This window comes from Chiloscyllium punctatum, chromosome 5 (assembly GCF_047496795.1).
Source record: "Chiloscyllium punctatum isolate Juve2018m chromosome 5, sChiPun1.3, whole genome shotgun sequence".
In the NCBI taxonomy this organism is placed as follows: Eukaryota; Metazoa; Chordata; class Chondrichthyes; order Orectolobiformes; family Hemiscylliidae; genus Chiloscyllium; species Chiloscyllium punctatum.
This window is the reverse complement of record NC_092743.1, coordinates 138,505,791-138,525,480: the sequence shown is the minus strand read 5'-3', so window position 1 is coordinate 138,525,480 and position 19,690 is coordinate 138,505,791. Positions and strand designations below refer to the sequence as shown.

Below are 19,690 nucleotides of genomic sequence, written 5' to 3'. Positions count from 1 at the left end.
CAATTCGTTGGTTCACACACAAGAGCTGAGATTGAGATTCGGGAACCTTAGTACTATTTAATTCGTTTTGACCCAAACTAGAAATCATTTGTTCAAAATATTTTTACATGGTTCTATTGAGAGTGGTGTTGTACTTAGCGAATTAAGTAGTACTAACACAGAGCAGTGATTGGAATTTTTATGAACACAACATATGTGATGATGCTGTGGCTTTAAGGGGTTATCTTGTCCTTTTTTTTGAAGAGAGGTTGTAAGGCAGAGCTGCTGAGCAGTCTAAACTGAACCAGTAGAGTAACCAGGTTGTGAGGCCTTGGATTTTTTGTTTAAAGTTGGAACAATAGAAGCAGCCTGGATGGGTGTGGCCAGCTCTCACAGAGTAGGGTTTCTAGTTTTTAGTTTTTTAGCTTTAAAATTCAGCAGTTGTTGTTGTGGCCTTGAAGAAGTGGAAGCAATTTTTCCATCTGTCAACAACAGCTAAATGTTAGAAGTTCTCTTCCTGGGCTACTAGATTGCACGTGAGACAAAATCCTTTTCTTCTGAATTTGCCTTTTTGCCAAAGGGTATGTTTATGGGATGTTACAATATTGGGACAGTTAATTAATAATGGGTACTGTATCTGTTATTTTCTTAAGTTTTCCAGTAAAGTTATTCTAAATTCCTATTTCTTTGGTTGTATTTTAACGACAATGTTTAAATAAATTGTGTTTGCTCAATGTTGAGTGGTTTTACCAGTCAGATTGTATCTGGGACACGGCACTTTACATTTGCCTTAAAAATAAGAAAAAGTTAGGGTCAAGGCCACTTTCTTAAAATATTTTGAGCAGTTCTGGTCTGGTCCATAACAATTTAAAATGCTCTTTCTGGGAAAAAAAAAGGCTGGTGGAAATTGTGTTCTTTCAAGTGCTGGAAGGCATTGATAGGATGGAGGGAAACAGGTTTGTGAACATCACCTGCAATGAAAACCTGGCATGAAGAGTAACAAACCATTACCATAAATAAATAATTAAAGCAGATTACTTTGATAACAGGCAGATATGTAAGGTATACTTTAGTTGAAGATTGATACACTAGTCTGTTTTTGAAGAGATCAGGACAAATGCTTAGCAAAGTGTTTGAAGCTAACTGATATATAGGACATGGACATTAGATTTCTGTTTCAACTTAACCAGTTGTTCTTCCAAACCCTTTTCCTGGACCAGGTTTATAAAGCAGGCTAGGATCCTTGTCACTGGGACGGAGTGTATTGTTGTTAATGTTTGATTTGGGGGTTTGGCACCACAGTTACAGGTGATCAACCATTGGTAAGACCTTGACCAATAGCTTATTCAGTTCATTAAGAAGCAGCAGTTTAGATTTATTGGCGTAGTTATATTGGACAGCAAAAGTAAATGACCCCTGAAAATTCAGGATGGCTCAGAGGATGAACAGGCAGTTGATACGGAGTATGTAGATCTTGTAAAGACATGAACACTTCACTTAGTCTTCCCTTAATTTCCCCTGGTCTGTCTTTGGTCTGAAGGAGAAAGCAGTCTGATGAGTGCAGTCCTTGACCAGGACTGCCTCTGTTTCTGAGCACATGTTGGTAAGTCTCAATTTTGAGGCTGGCAATCTATACCATGTCAATCATTTGCTAGAATCCTTCCGCCTGGTGAAGGTGGGGCAACTCTTCAAAGCAGATAACAGTTGTCCCTTTGCTCATCTTCACTTGCTGGCTCGTTTTCATTCTGGCTGGGAAAGGGACTTTGAATTTCCTGAACACTGCTCTGATAATGGAATATACATAATGCCAGAAAAATGCACAGTTACCTGAGATCTCATGCTGTAAGGAAACATGAGAAAGGGACCTCAAAGTCCAACATTAATGAGTCCTGTTGCAGCACAGGTAAAGGAAGAGACTAGTGTAAAGAGGAAGAAGGAGCCTGAAGATCTTAAGTTTGATTGCTTTTAGCTTGGAACTGTACCAGCTGTCTGCATCTAAGTACCCTCTTCCTGGATCTCCTTGGACTTGGGGGAATATAAATCCTGCTGTTAGTATTTAAATGCAGAGGACATGTGGTGCCTGCCAATGAAATTCCCTGTTGGTATGACATGACAAAATATTTGAATATGTTGGATTGGAACTAGGTGCCTGTGGTCGAGTAGTGAATGAAAATCCAGACTCTCTCACAATCTTGAACAAAGCACTAATGTCCTCATTTATTACAGGGTAAGTTTGCAATTTACGCTGTTGTCAGACTTAAAGCATTTGCAATCATGACTCCTGTAACAATTAATCACAGTTATGGTGAATTTGGAGTAATGGAAATTCTGACAGGTTACAATGTCGAATGAGAGAGATTGCAGAGTGACTGTTTGTTTTTAAAGTAATTTACTTTTGATTTAAGTCATCTTCCTTTTTTTTGCTGCTTTGACACTTCAGTGAATTTGTTGCTTGGTTGCTGGAAATTAAAGAGATCAGTAAACCCGAGGAAGGAGTACACCTCGGCCAAGCATTGCTGGAGAATGGAATCATCCATCATGGTGAGTGACTATGGGGTTGTTCTGACTGAATGTATGGAAGGTCATAGAATCATAGAGATGTACAGCACGGAAACAGACCCTTTGGTCCAACTCATCCATGCTGACCAGATATCCTCCCATTTGCCAGCATTTGGTTCATATCCCTCTAAGTCCTATTCATATACCCACCCAGATGTCTTTTAAATGTTGTAATTGTTCCAGCCTCCACTACTTCCTCTGGCAGTTCATTCTATGCTCGCACCACCCTCTGTGTGAAAGATTTGCCCCTTTGGTCCCTTTTAAACCTTTCGCCTCTCACCTTAAACCTATGTCCTCTAGTTTTGGACTCCCTTGCCCTGGGAAAAAGACCTTGTCTATTTACCCTATCCATGCCCCTCATGATTTTATAAAGCTCTATAAAATCACCCCTCAACTTCCACCACTCCAGGGAAACATGAAATAAATTACATGTAATACACTATGTGAAGTTCCACTGTTGATTATAATCTCAGTTTGTCTGAAGGAGTTAATTTAACAACTGTAGCATTGAGAAGAAAAAACCCAAAAAGCTTTCAAATTCCCATCCTTAAGTGTTTGATTATTTACAGCTGAGTGCTTGTCTGGATTTACCTTTGAGTTGGAAAATTGGAACCCAACTGCTTCTGTTCAACTTTCCCTCTAGTGCTGTAATATTATCTTGCTCTTTTTGAATGCGCAGATGTTTCTACTGTCCCCAAAGGTTGGATTTTTCTTCAACTTAACATCCAGTTGGAATGGTTCTGAGCCATTAAACTGAGTGAAATGGGACGGCAATTGAGGCCACTTGAAATCAGCCCTCGAGAGGAAACTGGCTTGTTCATTGGAAAATGCAGCAGTACCCTTTAGCTCAGTCATCAGAGATATTGCTGCAAGTGAATGGGTGCTGTCAAAACTCTCTTCCCTACTCAACGCCTGTTGCATCTTCCTGAAATTATTAGTGGTGGTATAAACTCATGGATGGTATTGTTAAGGTAGATTCATCATTAAGCAGATTGTATTAATTACTACAGCCAAAAGGCTTAGTTTGATTGTTCCATGTGATTAATTTTAGTTGTTACACCGCAAGAATAGTCTTTGTTGACTAGAAAGGTGGATTTCCCAACAGAAATGCTTAGATTCCTCAGTTATAGTGTAGAATGCAGAGGGAGGCAGAATTATTTCTTGTGGATGCACAAGGATATTGAATTGGCTCCTGCACCACTGAGAGGGCACCTTCTTCAATAACTGAGTGTCATAGAAATCCACTTTATTGAAGTATTACTTCTTCAAACACTTCCATTATCTTCACTAGTAGTCACTTTGCTCAGGATAAGTACCAGACCAAGGGCCAGCCACATGGGAAGAAGTTGTGAAAATGATTTTATACTACATTGTACTGACCTACAATGAGACTCAGAGAGTAAAATGGGGAATAGTGTTCTTCATCTAAAGTATGAGGCTAAATGAGCTGAGGACGTGGGTTTTGTGGCCTGGTTTTCAATAGTTTGGGTTAAGGAGCATTGATTAAATGTGGAGATGGCAGAGAGGATTTTGCTGAGAGAAACTGATGTACAAATGCAAAGAAACTACATTTACGATGCACTGCAGAGAATTCCTTATCTTCCACAGGAAACTGTGCTGACGGCAACAGTCTGCTGCTCTTGATGTTAGGAAGAGTTTCCCCAAACATCAGTGCTTTCTGAATTGACAACGAACAATGCAACACACCTACTTTTCCCCAAATCTGTAGCACCTCATCTCTTGCAGGTGGGGCTGTTGGAGGTTGGTGCAAGTTCCCCCATTCTCTTCAGAAACTGACAATGAACCTGTATTCAGGTTCTCTCCATTACTTGAACAAAACCTTTTGACAGCTTAAGAGGTATGCTGCTGGAAACTGGTTTCCTCACACTGAGTCCTTTCAGGTGCCTCAGGATCCAGAGAAAGTTTTCTAAGCCAACCATCCCTGAACCTCGTTTCACTTTGTGAACACATATAGGAATAATAAGTTGAGAGCTCGAGCAATTAAGTTCACTGAGTCATAGAAGTAATTATTTATTTTTATTCATTTGTAGGATGTGGGTATCGCTGGCTGGTCCCAGCATTTATTGCCCGCCCCCTAGTTGCCCCTTCAGAAGGTAGGGGTGAGCAGCCTAATTGAACAATGTTAAAAATCACACAATACCAAGTTATAGTTCAACAGGTTTATTTAGAAGTACAAGCTTTCAGAGCACTGTTCCTCTATCGGGTAGCTACCTGGACTATAACCTGGTGTTGTGTGATTTTTATCTTTGTCCATCCAGTTCAAATAGAGCACCAATACAGCATGGCTTCTTGAACCACTGCAGTCCACCTGCTGTGGGTTGACCCTCCATATCTTGAGGGAGGAAATTCCAGGAGTTTGACCCAGCAACAGTAAAGGAATGAGATATATTTCCAAGTCAGGACGGTGAGTGGCTTGGAGTGGAACTTGCAGGGGGTGGACTTCCACTGTATCTGCTGCCCTTGACCTTCTAGATGGAAGTGGTCGTGGGTTTGGACAGTGCTGTCTGAGGATCTTTGGTGAACTTCTAAACTGCATCTTGTAGATAGCAGATACTGCTGCTACTGAACATTATTAATGAATGAAAACAAAATACTGCAGGTATTGGAAATCTGAAACAAACACTGAGAATTCTGGAGAAACTCAGCAGGGTTGACAGCATCTGAGGGGAGACAGAGAGAGACAGAGTTAACATTTCAAGTCTGATGTGACTGTTCCTCAGAATATCTCTTTAGTCAGACTGGACTCCAAACGCTAACCCTGTCTCTCTCTCTCTCTCTCTACCGATTATTACTGAATGCTGCTTATTGCCCCTTTACATAATATTTTATAATGCAAAGTAATCACAGCTTGACTACTTCAAGTTTAGATACTGGATTAGTGGTGCTGGAAGAGCACAGCAGTTCAGGCAGCATCCAACGAGCAGCGAAATCAACGTTTCGGGCAAAAGCCTTCCTGATGAAGGGCTTTTGCCCGAAACGTCGATTTCGCTGCTCGTTGGATGCTGCCTGAACTGCTGTGCTCTTCCAGCACCACTAATCCAGTATTTGGTTTCCAGCATCTGCAGTTATTGTTTTTACCTACTTCAAGATTAGAGTTAATTTCTGCTGAATTTGGATGCGTTTTTGGTCCTGAGTGATGACATTGGGATGGTAGATAATCTAAAGGAAGTTAAGTGATGGAGGACTTTATGTAAAGGAAGCAGGCAGGTGTTGAGTGACTTTATTCAGTATGACAGGTCATAGTCATCGTGAGCACCGAATCATCAGTTAGCACCCCCTATCTCTGGCTGTTGACTGTCTAGTTTCCAGGACACAGGTACAGGTGAATGTTAAGAGTTTGTGAATCCATTCAGTATTCTAACAGCAGTAGGGTAGAAACTATTGTAAAACCGGTTGGTACATGTGTTTAGGCTTTTATCATTGAACCAAGGTACATGATGAAGAGTCTGATCTGGACTCAGAACATTAGCTCGCTCTCTCTCCATGGATGCTGCCTGACCCGCTGTGATCCCCAACATTTATTGTTTTCAGTGCAGACTCTAGCATCTGCAGTAATTTGTTCCTATAAGGTACTTGAGTTTGTTGACTGCCTCCATCCTGATGTTTCCAATCTTGACTTTTCCAATGCCCTTTAGGGGCAGACCTTTGCTACTTGCCTGTCTTATGTTCAGTGCAATAAATTTATTTTTGATTAAACCTGACATAGATTCTAGCTCTATGTGTGTAGTGTTGGTACATACTGGAGATTCTAAATGTTGCAAGCTACGATGATGTTCCTGCTTCATTTTTCTGCTAGTTCCTCTTGCCCCCCCCCCCCCCCCCCCCCCCCCACCCCCACCATCATCTTCTCATTCTCAGCATTAAATAACATGGCCAGTGGATTGAGTGCTAGAGTCAGGATGTGATGTTGCAGCTTTTAAGACTTTACTTAGGCCACACTTGAAAATTGTGTTCAATTCTGGTTGCCACAATACAGGAAGGATGTGGAGGTTTTGGCGAGGGTGCAGAAGAAGTTTACCAGAATGCTGCCTGGATTAGAGGGTGTAAGCTATAAGGAGAGTTTAGAAAAACTCAGGTTATTTTCCCTGGAGTGACAGAGCTTGAGGGGAGAGAAATCTATAAAGTTATGAAATGCATAGATAGGGTTAAAGTTCAAAATCACACAACAACAAGTTATAATCCAACAGGTTTATTTGGAAGCACTAACTTTTGGAGCACTGCTCCTTTATCAAGCAGCTGATAAAGGAGCAGTACTCTGAAAGCTAGTGCTTCCAAATAAATCTGTTGGAGTATAATGTGGTGTTGTGGGATTTTTAACTCTGTCCACCCCAGTCCAACACAGGCACCTCCACGCCTAGGTTTGATAGTCAGAATCTTTCACCCAGAGTTGTAATGTCGAAAGCAGGGGGCATGCATTTAAGGTGAAAGGGGGAAAGTTCAAGGGAGATGTGAGGAGCAAGTTTTTTACACAGAGAGTGTAGAAGTGTGGAGATACAAAAGTGGGGTGTACTGGACTTTTGCACAAGCACGTGAATAAGCAAGGAATGGAGGGATATGGACCAAGGACAGGCACAAGAGATTAGTTTCATTTGGCATCATGTCCGGCTCAACATTGTGGACTGAAGGGCCTGTTCCTGTGCTGTACTGCTCCATGTTCTGTGCTATACGTTTTCTTCCAATTTATGAAATTTCTTGACTTTTGCAGGAGCTATATGCACAGCGGTTAACGATTGAATTAAATTAGGAATAGATTCGATAACTGACACAGCACCCAGATGATCGCTGCATGATATTTATCAGAGTTGAGATGTTAACTGGGTTAATTTTAATGTATAAACTGGCAACAGTGATCAAATTATACCTTCCCTTTGTCTAAATGTAGTTGGTATTCAAACTTTATTAATGTGCATATTAATCTGGTAGAAATTGTGATGGCAATAAAATTAGCCTGGATGATATCTACATTAATTTCAAAAAGTAATATTCATCATGAATTGCTCTGCTTTTGTTGTACTGTTTAAACTTGTTGAAAGTATTTAAGAATACTTCAGCTGCTTTGAACAGTGTTCTTGTTACCTTTATGGCTGCTTGTTTTTGACTAATGTACTTTGGTATTCAGTAACAGACAAACACCAGTTTAAACCTGATCATATGCTGTACAGATTTCGATATGACGATGGAACGTACCATCCAAGAAGTCAAATTCAAGACATTATCTCCAAGGTAATACCTTATAAGGAAACTACCGAGACTGCTTTAGTGCATTTTATACAGGTCAGAGACAGAAGGAGTTGAAGTTAAAGTAGAATTTATTTGTGGCATCTCGTAAGATGCATATTATTTTTTGGAAATGACTTTGCAATGACGTACTGGTGGCTCAGTGGTTAGCACTGTTGCCTCACAGAGCCAGGTTCTTGGGTTCAATTCCAGCCTTGGGTGACTGTGTGGATTTGCATGTTCTCCCTGTGTCTGTCTGGATGTGCTCTGGTTTCTTCCCACAGTTTGAAGATGTGCAGGTTAAATGGATTGGCCATTCTAAATTGCCTGTAATGTGCAGGCTAGGTGGGTTTGCCTGAGGGAATGCATGGTTATAGGAATAGGGTAGTGATGTGAGTCTGGGTGGGATGCCCTTTAGAGAGTTGGTGTGGACATGTTGGGCCAGATGTCCTGTTTCCATGCTGTAGGAGTTCTGTGGAACACTCAAATTATACAACTCTGGGCATAATGAAGAGATAGTGCTCACATTTTGTTTAATTTTCTGATTACCCATTTGGCTGTGCTTCACTGGCTGATGTACTGGGTTAATCAGTGACTGATGGATAGATTGGACAGAAACCTGAGTGTTTCAGAACAGCTTTAGTCATGGGCAGGATTTGATCATTCCACTTGCAATAGATATGTGATTATTGAAAGAGAATGTGAAAGGAAAGGAAACTAGATGTTACAGGAATTCATCTCCACACACTGTTCTTTCCTCTCCGGGTCTTGTGTTTTGTTGTGACCAGGATGATGGGATTCAAGTCTGCTCCATCTGCTGGTTCTAATGGCTCTCTATTGAATAATTTAGCACGTTTTAACTGACTTCCTTTGCTGTGGCATGGGTGGGCACAAAGTAACCCATAATTTGACAATAAAATGGAAATTGGCAGGAACAAAATCATGCTAATAAAATGGACAACAAAGCAGATTAATAATGAATGTTGTTTTGGAAGTGGGATTGAAGATGTATGTTGTTTGAACAGGATGCATCTCTTATGATGTGTGAAATATAAGTTCTTGCTGGTTCTTCAGCTGATGATGTGTAACCTTGGGCCAAATAAGTCAATAGATAATGCTGTGGACATTCCAGCAAGATGCAAGGACTTCCGAGCAGTCTAAATTGAAAGATTATTCCCATTGGTTTTCACATTGATTTGGAAAAGACTCCATGAGGGAATGTTCCGTTACTTATTCAGAAGTCACATGACACCAGGTCATAGTCCAACAGATATATTTAAAATCACATAGAACAGAGAATATTACAGTGCAATAAAGGCCCTTCAGCCCTTGATGTTGCACCGACCTGTGAAATTAATCTGATACCCATCCAACCTACACCATTCCATTATTATCCATATCTATGTCCAATGCCCATTTAAATGCCCTTATGTTAGCGAGTCTACTACTGTTGCAGGCAGGCCATTCCACACCCCTACTACTCTCTGAGTAAAGAACCTACCCCTGATATCTGTCCTAAATCTATCACCCCTGAATTTAAAGCTATGTCCCCTCGTGTTAGCCTTCACCGTCCGAGGAAAAAGGCTCTCCCTGTCCACCCTATCTAACCCTCTGATTATCTTATACATCTCGATTAAGTCACTTCTCAACCTTCTCTCCAATGAAAACAGCTTCAGTTCCCCCAGCCTTTCCTCGTAAGACCTTCCTTCCATACCTGGCAACATCCCAGTAAATCTCCTCTGAACCCTTTCCAAAGCTTCCACATCCTTCCTATAATGTGGTGACTAGAAGTGTACGCAATACTCCAGGTGTGGCCTTACCAGTGTCTTGTACAGCTGCAGCATGACCTCATGGCTCTGAAACTCAATCCCCCTACCAATAAGCGTCAACATACCATATGCCTTCTTAACAACATTATCAATCTGGGTGGCAACTTTCAGGGATTTATAAACCTGGACACAGATCTCTCAGTTTGTCCACACTGCCAAGAATTTTACCATTAGCCCAGTACTCTGCATTCTGTTACTTCTTCCGAAGTGAACTATCTCACACTTTTCCGCATTAATCTCCGTTTGTCACTTCTCAGTCCAGGTCTGCATCTTATCTATGTTCCTCTGTAACCCACAACATCCTTTGGCACTATCCACAACTCTGCCTACCTTAGTGTCATCTGCAAATTTACTAACTCATCCTTCTATGCCCACATCCAGATCATTTATAAAAATGACAACAGCAGTGGCCCCAAAACAGACCCTTGCAGCACACCACTGGTAACTGAGCTCCAGGATGAACATTTCCCATCAACCACCACTTTCTGTTTTCTTTCAGCTAGCCAAATAACTGCTAAATATCCTTCAATCCTGAAACTCTGTATTTTGTTGCCTAGCTTACTGTGTGGAACCTTACCAAACACCTTACTGAATTCCATATACACTACATCAACCACTTTACCTTCATCCACCTGTTTTGTCACCTTCTCAAAGAATTCAATAAGGTTAGTGAGGCACGACCTACCCTTCACATAACCACCTGATGAAGGAGCAGCGCTCCGAAAGCGAGTGCTTCCGATTAAACCTGTTGGACTATAACCTGGTGTTGTGTGATTTTTAACTTCACAAAACTGCGTTGACTATCCATAATCAAATTATTCCTTTCCAGATGACTATAAATCCTATCTCTTACAATGTTTTCCAATACCTTACCCACAACCAAAGTAAGGCTTACTGGCCTATAATTAGGAGGGTTGTCCTGACTCCCCTTCTTAAACAAGGGAGCAACATTTGCTATCCTCCAGTCTTCTGGCACTACTCCTGCTGACAATGATGACATAACGTCTCTGCAATCTCCTCCCTGGCTTCCCAGAGAATCTGAGGATACATCCCATCCCGCCCAGGGGTCTTACCTATTTTTAGATCTTCTAAATTGCTAAAACCTCCCCTTTGTCAACCTCAATCCATTTAATCTAGTTGCCTGTATCTCCGTATTCTCACTAACATTGCCCTTTTCCAATGTGAATAGTGACAAAAAGTATTCATTAAGTCCGTCCCCTATGTCCTTAGATTCCACACTCAGCTTTCCACTACTATCTTTGATTGGCCCTAATCTTACTCTTGCCATTCTTTCATTCCTGATATACCTATAGAAGGCCTTGGCTTTTAGAGTCATAGAGTCATAGAGATGTACAGCATGGAAACAGACTCTTCGGTCAAACCTGTACATGCTGACCAGATATCCCAACCCAACCTAGTCCCACCTGCCAGCACCCAGCCCATATCCCTCCAAACCCTTCCTATTCATATACCCATCCAATGCCTTTTAAATATTGCCATTATACTAGCCTCCACCACTTCCTCTGGCAGCTCATTCCATACCTGTACCACCCTCTGGGTGAAAAAGTTGCCCCTTAGATCTCTTTTATATCTTTCCCCTCTCACCCTAAACCTATGCCCTCTAGTTCTGGACTCCCCGACCCCAGGGAAAAGACTTTGCCTAATTACTCTATCCATGCCCCTCATAATTTTGTAAACTTCTATAAGGTCACCTCTAGCAACTTCTCATTTCCCCTCCTGGGTCTTCTTAGTCCTCTCTTTAGATCTTTTCTGGCTAACGTACAACTCTTAAACCTTCCAACTGAGCCTTCATGCCTCATCCTCACATAAGCCTTCTTCTTCCTCCTCTTGACAAAAGCTTCAACTTCTTTCGTAAACCATGCTCCCTCTCTCGACAACTACCTCCCTGCCTGATATGTAAATACTTATCAAGGACCTGCAGTAGCTGGTCCTTGAATAAGCTCCACATTTCAAGTGTGTCCATTCCCTGCAGTTTCCTTCCCCATCCTATGCAACGTAAATCTTGCCTAATTGCATCATAGCTGCCTTTCCCCCAATTATACCCCTTTCCCTGTGATATATACGTATTCCTGCCCATTGCTATTGTAAACATAACCGAATTATGGTCACTATTGCCAAAGTGCTCACCTACCTCCAAATCTAACACCTGGCCGGGTTCATTACCCAGTACCAAATCCGATATGGCATCTCCCCTTGTTGGCCTGTCTACACACTGTGTCAGAAAATCCTCCTGCACACATTGAACAAAAATTGACCCATCTAAACTACTTGAACTATACTATTCCCAATCAATACTGGAGAAGTTAAAGTCCTCCATAACAACTATCCTGTTACTCTCGCTCCTATTGAGAATCATCTTTACTATCCTTTCTTCTACATCTCTGGAACAATTCGGAAAACTGCCAACAGGGTGACCTCTCTCCTTTCCTGTTTCTAACCTCAGCCCAAACTACCTTAGTGGATGAGTCTTCACATGTTATCTCAGCTGCTGTAATACTCCCTTAATTAACAATGCACCCGACCCCCCCCCCCGCCACCGTCTTTTACCACCATCTCTGTTCTTGCTGAAGCATCTAAATCCCGAATCTGCAAAGACCATTCCTATCCCTCCTCTTGCCATGTCTCTGAAATGGCCTTTCAACGCACTGGCCAAGGAGCAGTGCTCCAAAAGCTTGTGATTTTAAACAAACCTCTTAGACTATAACCTGGTATCATGTGACTTCTGACTTTTTTCATCTCAGTCCAACACTGGTACCACCACATGACTGCTGCTTACTGCTAGGCAATAACTGCCTGTTTTATGTACCTACATCTCCTCATCGCTATTAGAAAGGATTTAAAAGGTTGCAAATCTATTTTGAAGATATTCCTTTGAAATGCATGCATTACCTGTTAGAAAACCTTGCGGTTTCCCCTACCTCAAACATAAGACGGGATTTAAAATTAACTTTTGATTTAAGAATAAGCTTACTGTCAAGTAATTGCATTCAGCATCTGCAAGCTGCAAGATTCATTTTCTAATGTAACTCTAATAGAATGTTTGCTTTGTTTATTTACATCATAAATGCTTTCATGTAAGCTTATTTGTTTACATTTTGAGCAAAATTGTAAATATCATCAAAAATAGATTATTCAAACATTTTTCCAATGACCTTATTTATATTGCCCAAGGGAAACCTATGAGGTTCTAATATAAATACATTGATGATAGAAAAAATAATTTATCAAACTATTAAACAGCAGATGAACTATTCTCAAATGCAATAAAAACTTTCCTTTTGTCATTTCAGCTTCTTTAGTTTTGATTACTAATTGGAACCAATTGTAAGCATTCTGTATTTTTTCTTGCTAAAATCAGTAGATCAAATATTAATTTATTGCACATAACCCCTTAGCTTTCCTCATTAAATATCAATCTAGCTAGTGATGGCAATATCTCATGTTCAACTTTAAAAAATTCTCCAGGAATTTTACATTTGCAGGGGACAAGTCTCACAATGTTTTACTGTTGTGAAAATTCTGGATGGTCTCAAGCTTTTCAGATTTTTCAAGCTAAAATATTCTAGAATAGATTTGGTAATTTTATCACATTATTTGTAGGCACCATCAATGTACATTTGCTGCAGTTTTAATCTTATTTTTATTTTGTGCTTGTAAACCTAGTTTGTGGAATGAGATGGCATAAATGCATAATTAATTATCATCAAGCAGAATTATTGAGAGCAGCTTTTTTTCCCACACTGAGTACAGTCTATATGAGATTGCAGGACCCTCAGTGCTAATTTGAAAGCAGGACATTGGGTGGCTCTGAAACACAAACATAAGTTGATTGCGAAACTCAGCAGGTTTGGCCACATCTGTGGAAGGAAATCAGAGTTAATGTTTTGAGTCTGGTGATTTGGTCTGTCAAGTTGGTTGGCTCAGCTGGCTGGAAGGCTGGTCTGCAATGCAAAATGATACCAACAGTGTGGGTTAAATTCCTGTATTGACCATAAAGGTTTCACTTTCTCAACCTCTCCCCTCATCAGCGGTATGGTGACCTTCAGGTTAAATTGACCTCCAGTTGTGTGTATGTCTGCTCTGTCTGATGACAGAGTAAGCCTATGGTGACTTTAATGCCTAATCAGTACCTTTAAGAAGGATTGGATTAGAATCTGATTGCAATTGTCCGTCTAGGATAGCCAAATAAATGCCAAAAAATACAGCTGAAGCATAATATTATCAGTGAAATACAGAACTGAATAATTTAAGGATTAATATCCTGGACATTCATTCAGTTCAGGAATGTCACAGAGCAGTTAGATACCCTTCCACTGACACCCCAACCAGTACCCTTCCACTGACACCCTCCTTCGACTGACTGAACTGGTCCTCACCCTGAACAACTTCTCTTTCCAATCCTCCCACTTCCTCCAAACCAAAGGAGTAGCCATGGGCACCCGCATGGGCACCAGCTATGTCTGCCTCTTCGTTGGATATGTGGAACAGTCCATCTTCCACAGCTACACTGGCCCCACCCCCCCACCTTTTCCTCCACTACATCGATGACTGTATCGGCGCTGCCTTGTGCTCCCACGAGGAGGTTGAACAGTTCATCCACTTTACCAACACCTTCCACCCCGACCTCAAATTCACCTGGACCGTCTCAGACTCCTCCCTCCCCTTCCCAGACCTTTCCATTTCTATCTCGGACGACCGAATCAACACCGACATTTACTATAAACCGACCGACTCCCACAGCTACCTAGACTACACCTCCTCCCACCCTGCCCCCTGTAAAAACACCATCCCATATTCCCAATTCCTTCGTCTCCGCCGCATCTGCTCCCAGGAGGACCAATTCCAAAACCGTACAACCCAGATGACCTCCTTCTTCAAGGACCGCAATTTCCCCCCCAGACCTGGTCGACAATGCCCTCCACCACATCTCTTCCACTTCCCGCTCCTCCACCCTTGAGCCCCGCCTCTCCAACCGCCACCAGGATAGAACCCCACTGGTCCTCACCTACCACCCCACCAACCTCCATATACAGCGTATCATCCGCCGTCAATTCTGCCACCTCCAAATGGACCCCACCACCAGGGATATATTTCCCTTACCTCCCCGATCAGCGTTCCGAAAAGACCACTCCCTCCATGACTCCCTCGTCAGGTCCACACCTCCCACCAACCCAACCTCCACTCCCGGCACCTTCCCCTGCAACCGCAAGAAATGCAAAACTTGTGCCCACACCTCCCCCCTTACCTCCCTCCAAGGCCCCAAGGGATATTTCCATATCCACCACAAATTCACCTGCACCTCCACACACATCATCAATTGCATCCACTGCGCCTGATGTGGCCTCCTCTATATTGGGGAGACAGGCCGCCTACTTGCGGAATGTTTCAGAGAACAACTCTGGGACACCCGGACCAACCAACCCAACCACCCTGTAGCTCAACACTTCAACACCCCCTCCCACTCCACCAAGGACATGCATGTCCTTGGACTCCTCCATCGCCAGACCATAGCAACACGACGGTTGGAGGAAGAGCGCCTCATCTTCCGCCTAGGAACCCTCCAACCACAAGGGATGAACTCAGATTTCTCCAGTTTCCTCATTTCCCCTCCCCCCCTACCTTGTCTCAGTCAAATCCCTTGAACTCAGCACCGCCTTCCTAACCTGCAATCTTCTTCCTGACCTCTCCGTCCCCACCCCCTCTCCAGCCTATCACCCTCACCTTAACCTCCTTCCACCTATCGCATTCCCAACGCCCCTCCCCCAAGTCCCTCCTCCCTACCTTTTATCTTAGCCTGCTGGACACACTTTCCTCATTCCTGAAGAAGGGCTGATGCCCGAAACGTCCATTCTCAAGGTGGTGTCAGCTTATCTAATAATAGATGTCATCTTAGCTCAGACAATGCATTAAATGCGTGAAGGTGAGGTCTGTACCAATGTTGAGTCAATTCTATTCCTAAAATGGGGCTTAAAGAATCTTACATGGATTTTGAGCAAAATAAAATGTAATTCTGCAAATACAAAGTCACTCCATAAACTTATATGTGTGCGCATGTAGGAGAGACAGAGTGGGTGTGTGTATGTGAGTGTGTGTGAGTGTGTTGGTGTGAGTGCATGTGAAAGAGTGTGTGTGTAAGCTTGGTCAAGTATATGTGTGAGTGCGATAAACCTGTGAGAGGGTCATGCGGGGGTTGGGGAGGTGGGGGTCATGTATTCCTCAAACTACATGAAATCCTCAGCTGTCTTATTTAGTCATTAATGAGGTCTGGTTGGCACTGACGAACTGGCATTTAATACCAAACCCTACTTGCCTTTGAGAAAGTGATGGTGAGCCTTCTGTGTGTACCACAGCAGACCATATGGGAAATAAATTGCCAGAACGTTGCCAGGTACTGAGTTTCCGGGTTTTGACCCACAAATAATGGAACAACAATAAAAGTCCCAGGAAGAATGACTTATGACTTAGAAGGACATATGTACTTCAGTCTATTTACAAGATACCTGTCATTGAGAGGGCTGGCTGTCCGATTCTCAGCAGGTTTCACCTCTGGCTGCAGGGCAGTTTTTTTCAGGTGCACCAGCAGTTGATTGATCTTTGTCATCAATTAGGGGTGGGTGGTCAGTAAAATGACAGTACTGTGCCTTTAAGACAGATGTGTCCTGTGCTGTTTCTCATGTCGTGTTAAAAATCACACAACACCAGGCTACAGTCTGACATGTTTATTTGACATCTTATTTGATTTGATTGATTCATTAAGTTATTGTTTTATTGATTTATTTATTAATTGATTTATTGGCTGATTTAGTTATTTATGTATTTATTTGATTGATTTCATATAAACCTGTTGGATTATAACCCGGTGTCGGATGATTTATGACTTTGTCCACCCCAGTCCAACACCAGCACTTCTGAGAGGTATTGCCACAATGGTGATGGGTTTACCTCACACAGGCAGCTGGTCAACAGCTGAGAGCTTTCCCTGGGCCTTTTTGTTTTTAAATCAGGCAACAAAAGCTTGAGTGGATGGGTTCGTGGCTCACACAGAGCCAGGAAGGTTTTTAGTTTTGCTTTCAGTAAGTAAGAAGGCTCCTGCTGCTGCTGAGCTAATGACTTAAGCTCTCTGCTGTATCTTAGGGAGACTGTTTCTTCCAGTGTTTCGTTCTGCTGGTCTGGAGATAGGCAGCACATGAGAAACTTAACTGTTTTGCTCAATAGCCTTGGCAAGGCTGTGTTTATGGGATGCTGCCTATATTGGAACAGTTGATGATTAGTGGTTAAGTCTACATTAGCTTGTTAACTATTTCAATAAAGTTAGTAATACCAATTTTTTTTGTACTTTAACCATGTCATGTAGTTTTGGTTAAAGCTTAGTACTGGACCAATTGAAACCTACCCGGAACACAGCACTTTACACTTGCCTTTAAATAAATATGACAGTTAGGGTCTAGGCTATTTCCTAATGATGTTTTTGGGGCTCCTGGTCTAATCTGTAACAGTGATGAGCAATGTGTGCCCTTATGAAATCCAGCCTTGCAGCACAGAAACAGTCCGCAATAATGTGGAGGTGCTGAGGTGGACAAGGTCAGAGGTCACACCACACCAGGTTATGGTACAACAGATTTATCTGAAATCACAAGCTTTCAGAGCACTGATTCTTCATCAGGTGGAAACACTTCACCTGACAAAGGGCCTACTCTCCGAAAGCTTGTGATTTCAAATAAACCAGTTGGACTATAACCTGATGTCGTGTGACTTCTGACACAGTCTACAATGACAGAGGAAAGTAAGGGGTAGGATTGAAAAAAGCACTGCCTGCTCATTAGAATGGCTAAGTGACATGTGGTGTTTTGCTAACAGAAGGATTAATGTTTTTTGTTTCGTTCAACAGGGTGTGAGGCTTTACTGCCGGCTCCATAGTCTCTTTACTCCTGTGATTAAGTAAGTAAAATAAAAGCATTATTTTAATTGACAGTGTTAACTTGATGTGTGTAATAAGCAAGGTTGTTGGAGAAGGTGCAGAGGAGATTTACCAGCCAATTACCTGGGCTACAGAGTTTTACTTAGGAAGAGAGATTGCATAGACTGGAATTGCTTTCCTTGGAGCAGAGGAGGGACATCATTGAAGGTAGACGGATGGAAAGAAACCAATGCATATAAGGCTATGAGCCAAGTGCTGAAAAGTAAAGTTGCAATAGTCATGTGGTTACTTTGGTCAGTACAGACTCGATAGGCTGAAGGGCCTTTTTCTGTGCACTAGACCTCTGTGATTCTAATGGAACCTGCGTGAGTTGATACACAATATAATTCTCACTTATATACTTCTCAATTATATACTGCCTTCATTATAACTAGTTCTTGTATCTTTTCCTTGTTGAATTTTAAAAAATTAACATAAATATTAAGTTGCATTTTGTTTTTATCCAGGTTAGCTTTGTAGTTCAAACCACATTCAATTTTTGCACAAAAATCTATCTGGAATTCTGTGAACATAAAGGCTGACTTTTACAGTCATTGAACATAAATATATTTGAAGGGGAATCTCAATCTAAAGCCTAATAAGTGCAGAATGTTCCCATTATATCGAAATAGTAGATGTTTTAAACAATGTAAGAAGTCGTGTTGAACTAAATCTTCAGAAAACTGACATGTTGAACCACTTACTTCATTTTGGAGGTCTAGATTTTAGCCTTCCCTCATGCTGCCCTGCTATTTACAATAATCAATGAAATTTTAACATTAAATCGATAACCTGGATGTGTGAAAAGTCAGTTGAGAGAAGTAGTGAGCTCTGATTCCAGCATGGTAATTAAGAAAATGAACTCAATAACTCTGTAGCTAATGGACATGCTCCAGAAATGTGTTCTCCATCGGGACTGGATTGCCTTTAAGTTGTAACTGGTCATGATGTCTCCAACAATCACCATTTAAGAAATATCCCATATTTCTTCAAAAATCAACAACCTCATACTTATCCCCACATAATATTTTATTCACCATGTTTTTTCCCTCTCACTCAGCTTGTCCAACTTTGCATAAACTCTCTTTTCTCGTCCTCCCTTTTCTCGTCCTCCCAACACACATTCCCACCAGTTTTATCAACTTAATAATGTTACATTTGGTATCCATATCAAAAACATTGGTACCGATTGTGAAGAACTGATGCGCCAGCCCTGCTCCTTGTGTTGAGTGTTGAGTCACAATCTTCCAATCCAAGAATGATCCATTTATTCCTACTCTGCTTTCTTTCATTTGACAAAGCCTCGATCTGTGATACTCATAGAGGCCTAAAGCGCAGACCTTTGGCATCTATTCTAGACAAAAACACCTGACCATTCTAACACCAATTTCCAGCACTTGGCCCATATCCTTGTAAGCCTGGGCATTGTGAGTGCACATCTAAATACTTCCGACTTATCTGTTCTACTTAACTCTGTGATCTGGCCTGCATTGCTCGCAAGACAAAGCTTTTCTCTGTGTCTCGGTATACATGACAATAAATTCAATTCAATTCAATTCAATTCTTTATTGTTCTGAAGGTTTCTGCTTCTCCCACCCTTCCAGGCAGTGCGCTGCAGATCCCCATCACTCTGAGTGAAAACGTTTCTCCTCACATCATCTTTTAACTTCTGCCTATTACCTTAAAGCTGTCATTGATCCCTCCAAGGGGAAAGGTTCCTTACTGTTTATCTACACCCCTCATAATTTCATACATCTCAGTCATGTCCCATCAACATTCTCTGCTCGAAGGAAAGCAACCCATGTCCTTCCGATCTCACTTCCTTACTGAAAGTCTCCAAACCAGACAGATAATCTCCTCTGCTCCAGTGCTATCACACCCCTCCTGGATTTCAGAACTGTACACTGAGCTCTCGCTGTGGCCTAACCAATCTGTTGTATCATTCCAGCATCACTTCCCTGCTCGTAAACTTTGATGAGTAAAGGTAAGTATTCCATATGCCACCTTCACCACTTTATCTACCTGTCCTGATGCTAGAAGGGACCAGAGTACAAACATATCAAATTCCCTCTGACCATCAGGCTTCCCAAAATCCTATCATTCATCA

At 41.8% G+C, this 19,690-nt stretch overlaps 1 protein-coding gene across 3 annotated transcripts in view; it reads left to right on the top strand.

The window, feature by feature from the left end:
• The window catches only part of prex2 (phosphatidylinositol-3,4,5-trisphosphate-dependent Rac exchange factor 2), a 339,323-nt gene that overhangs the window by 112,066 nt on the left and 207,567 nt on the right, over positions 1 to 19,690 (top strand). For all 3 annotated transcript variants that reach the window (XM_072571479.1, XM_072571478.1, XM_072571480.1), the window contains exons 11-13: positions 2,420 to 2,520; positions 7,679 to 7,782; positions 17,515 to 17,564. In XM_072571479.1, the coding sequence (XP_072427580.1) occupies positions 2,420 to 2,520; positions 7,679 to 7,782; positions 17,515 to 17,564 (255 nt within the window). The remainder of the gene's footprint in view (positions 1 to 2,419; positions 2,521 to 7,678; positions 7,783 to 17,514; positions 17,565 to 19,690) is intronic.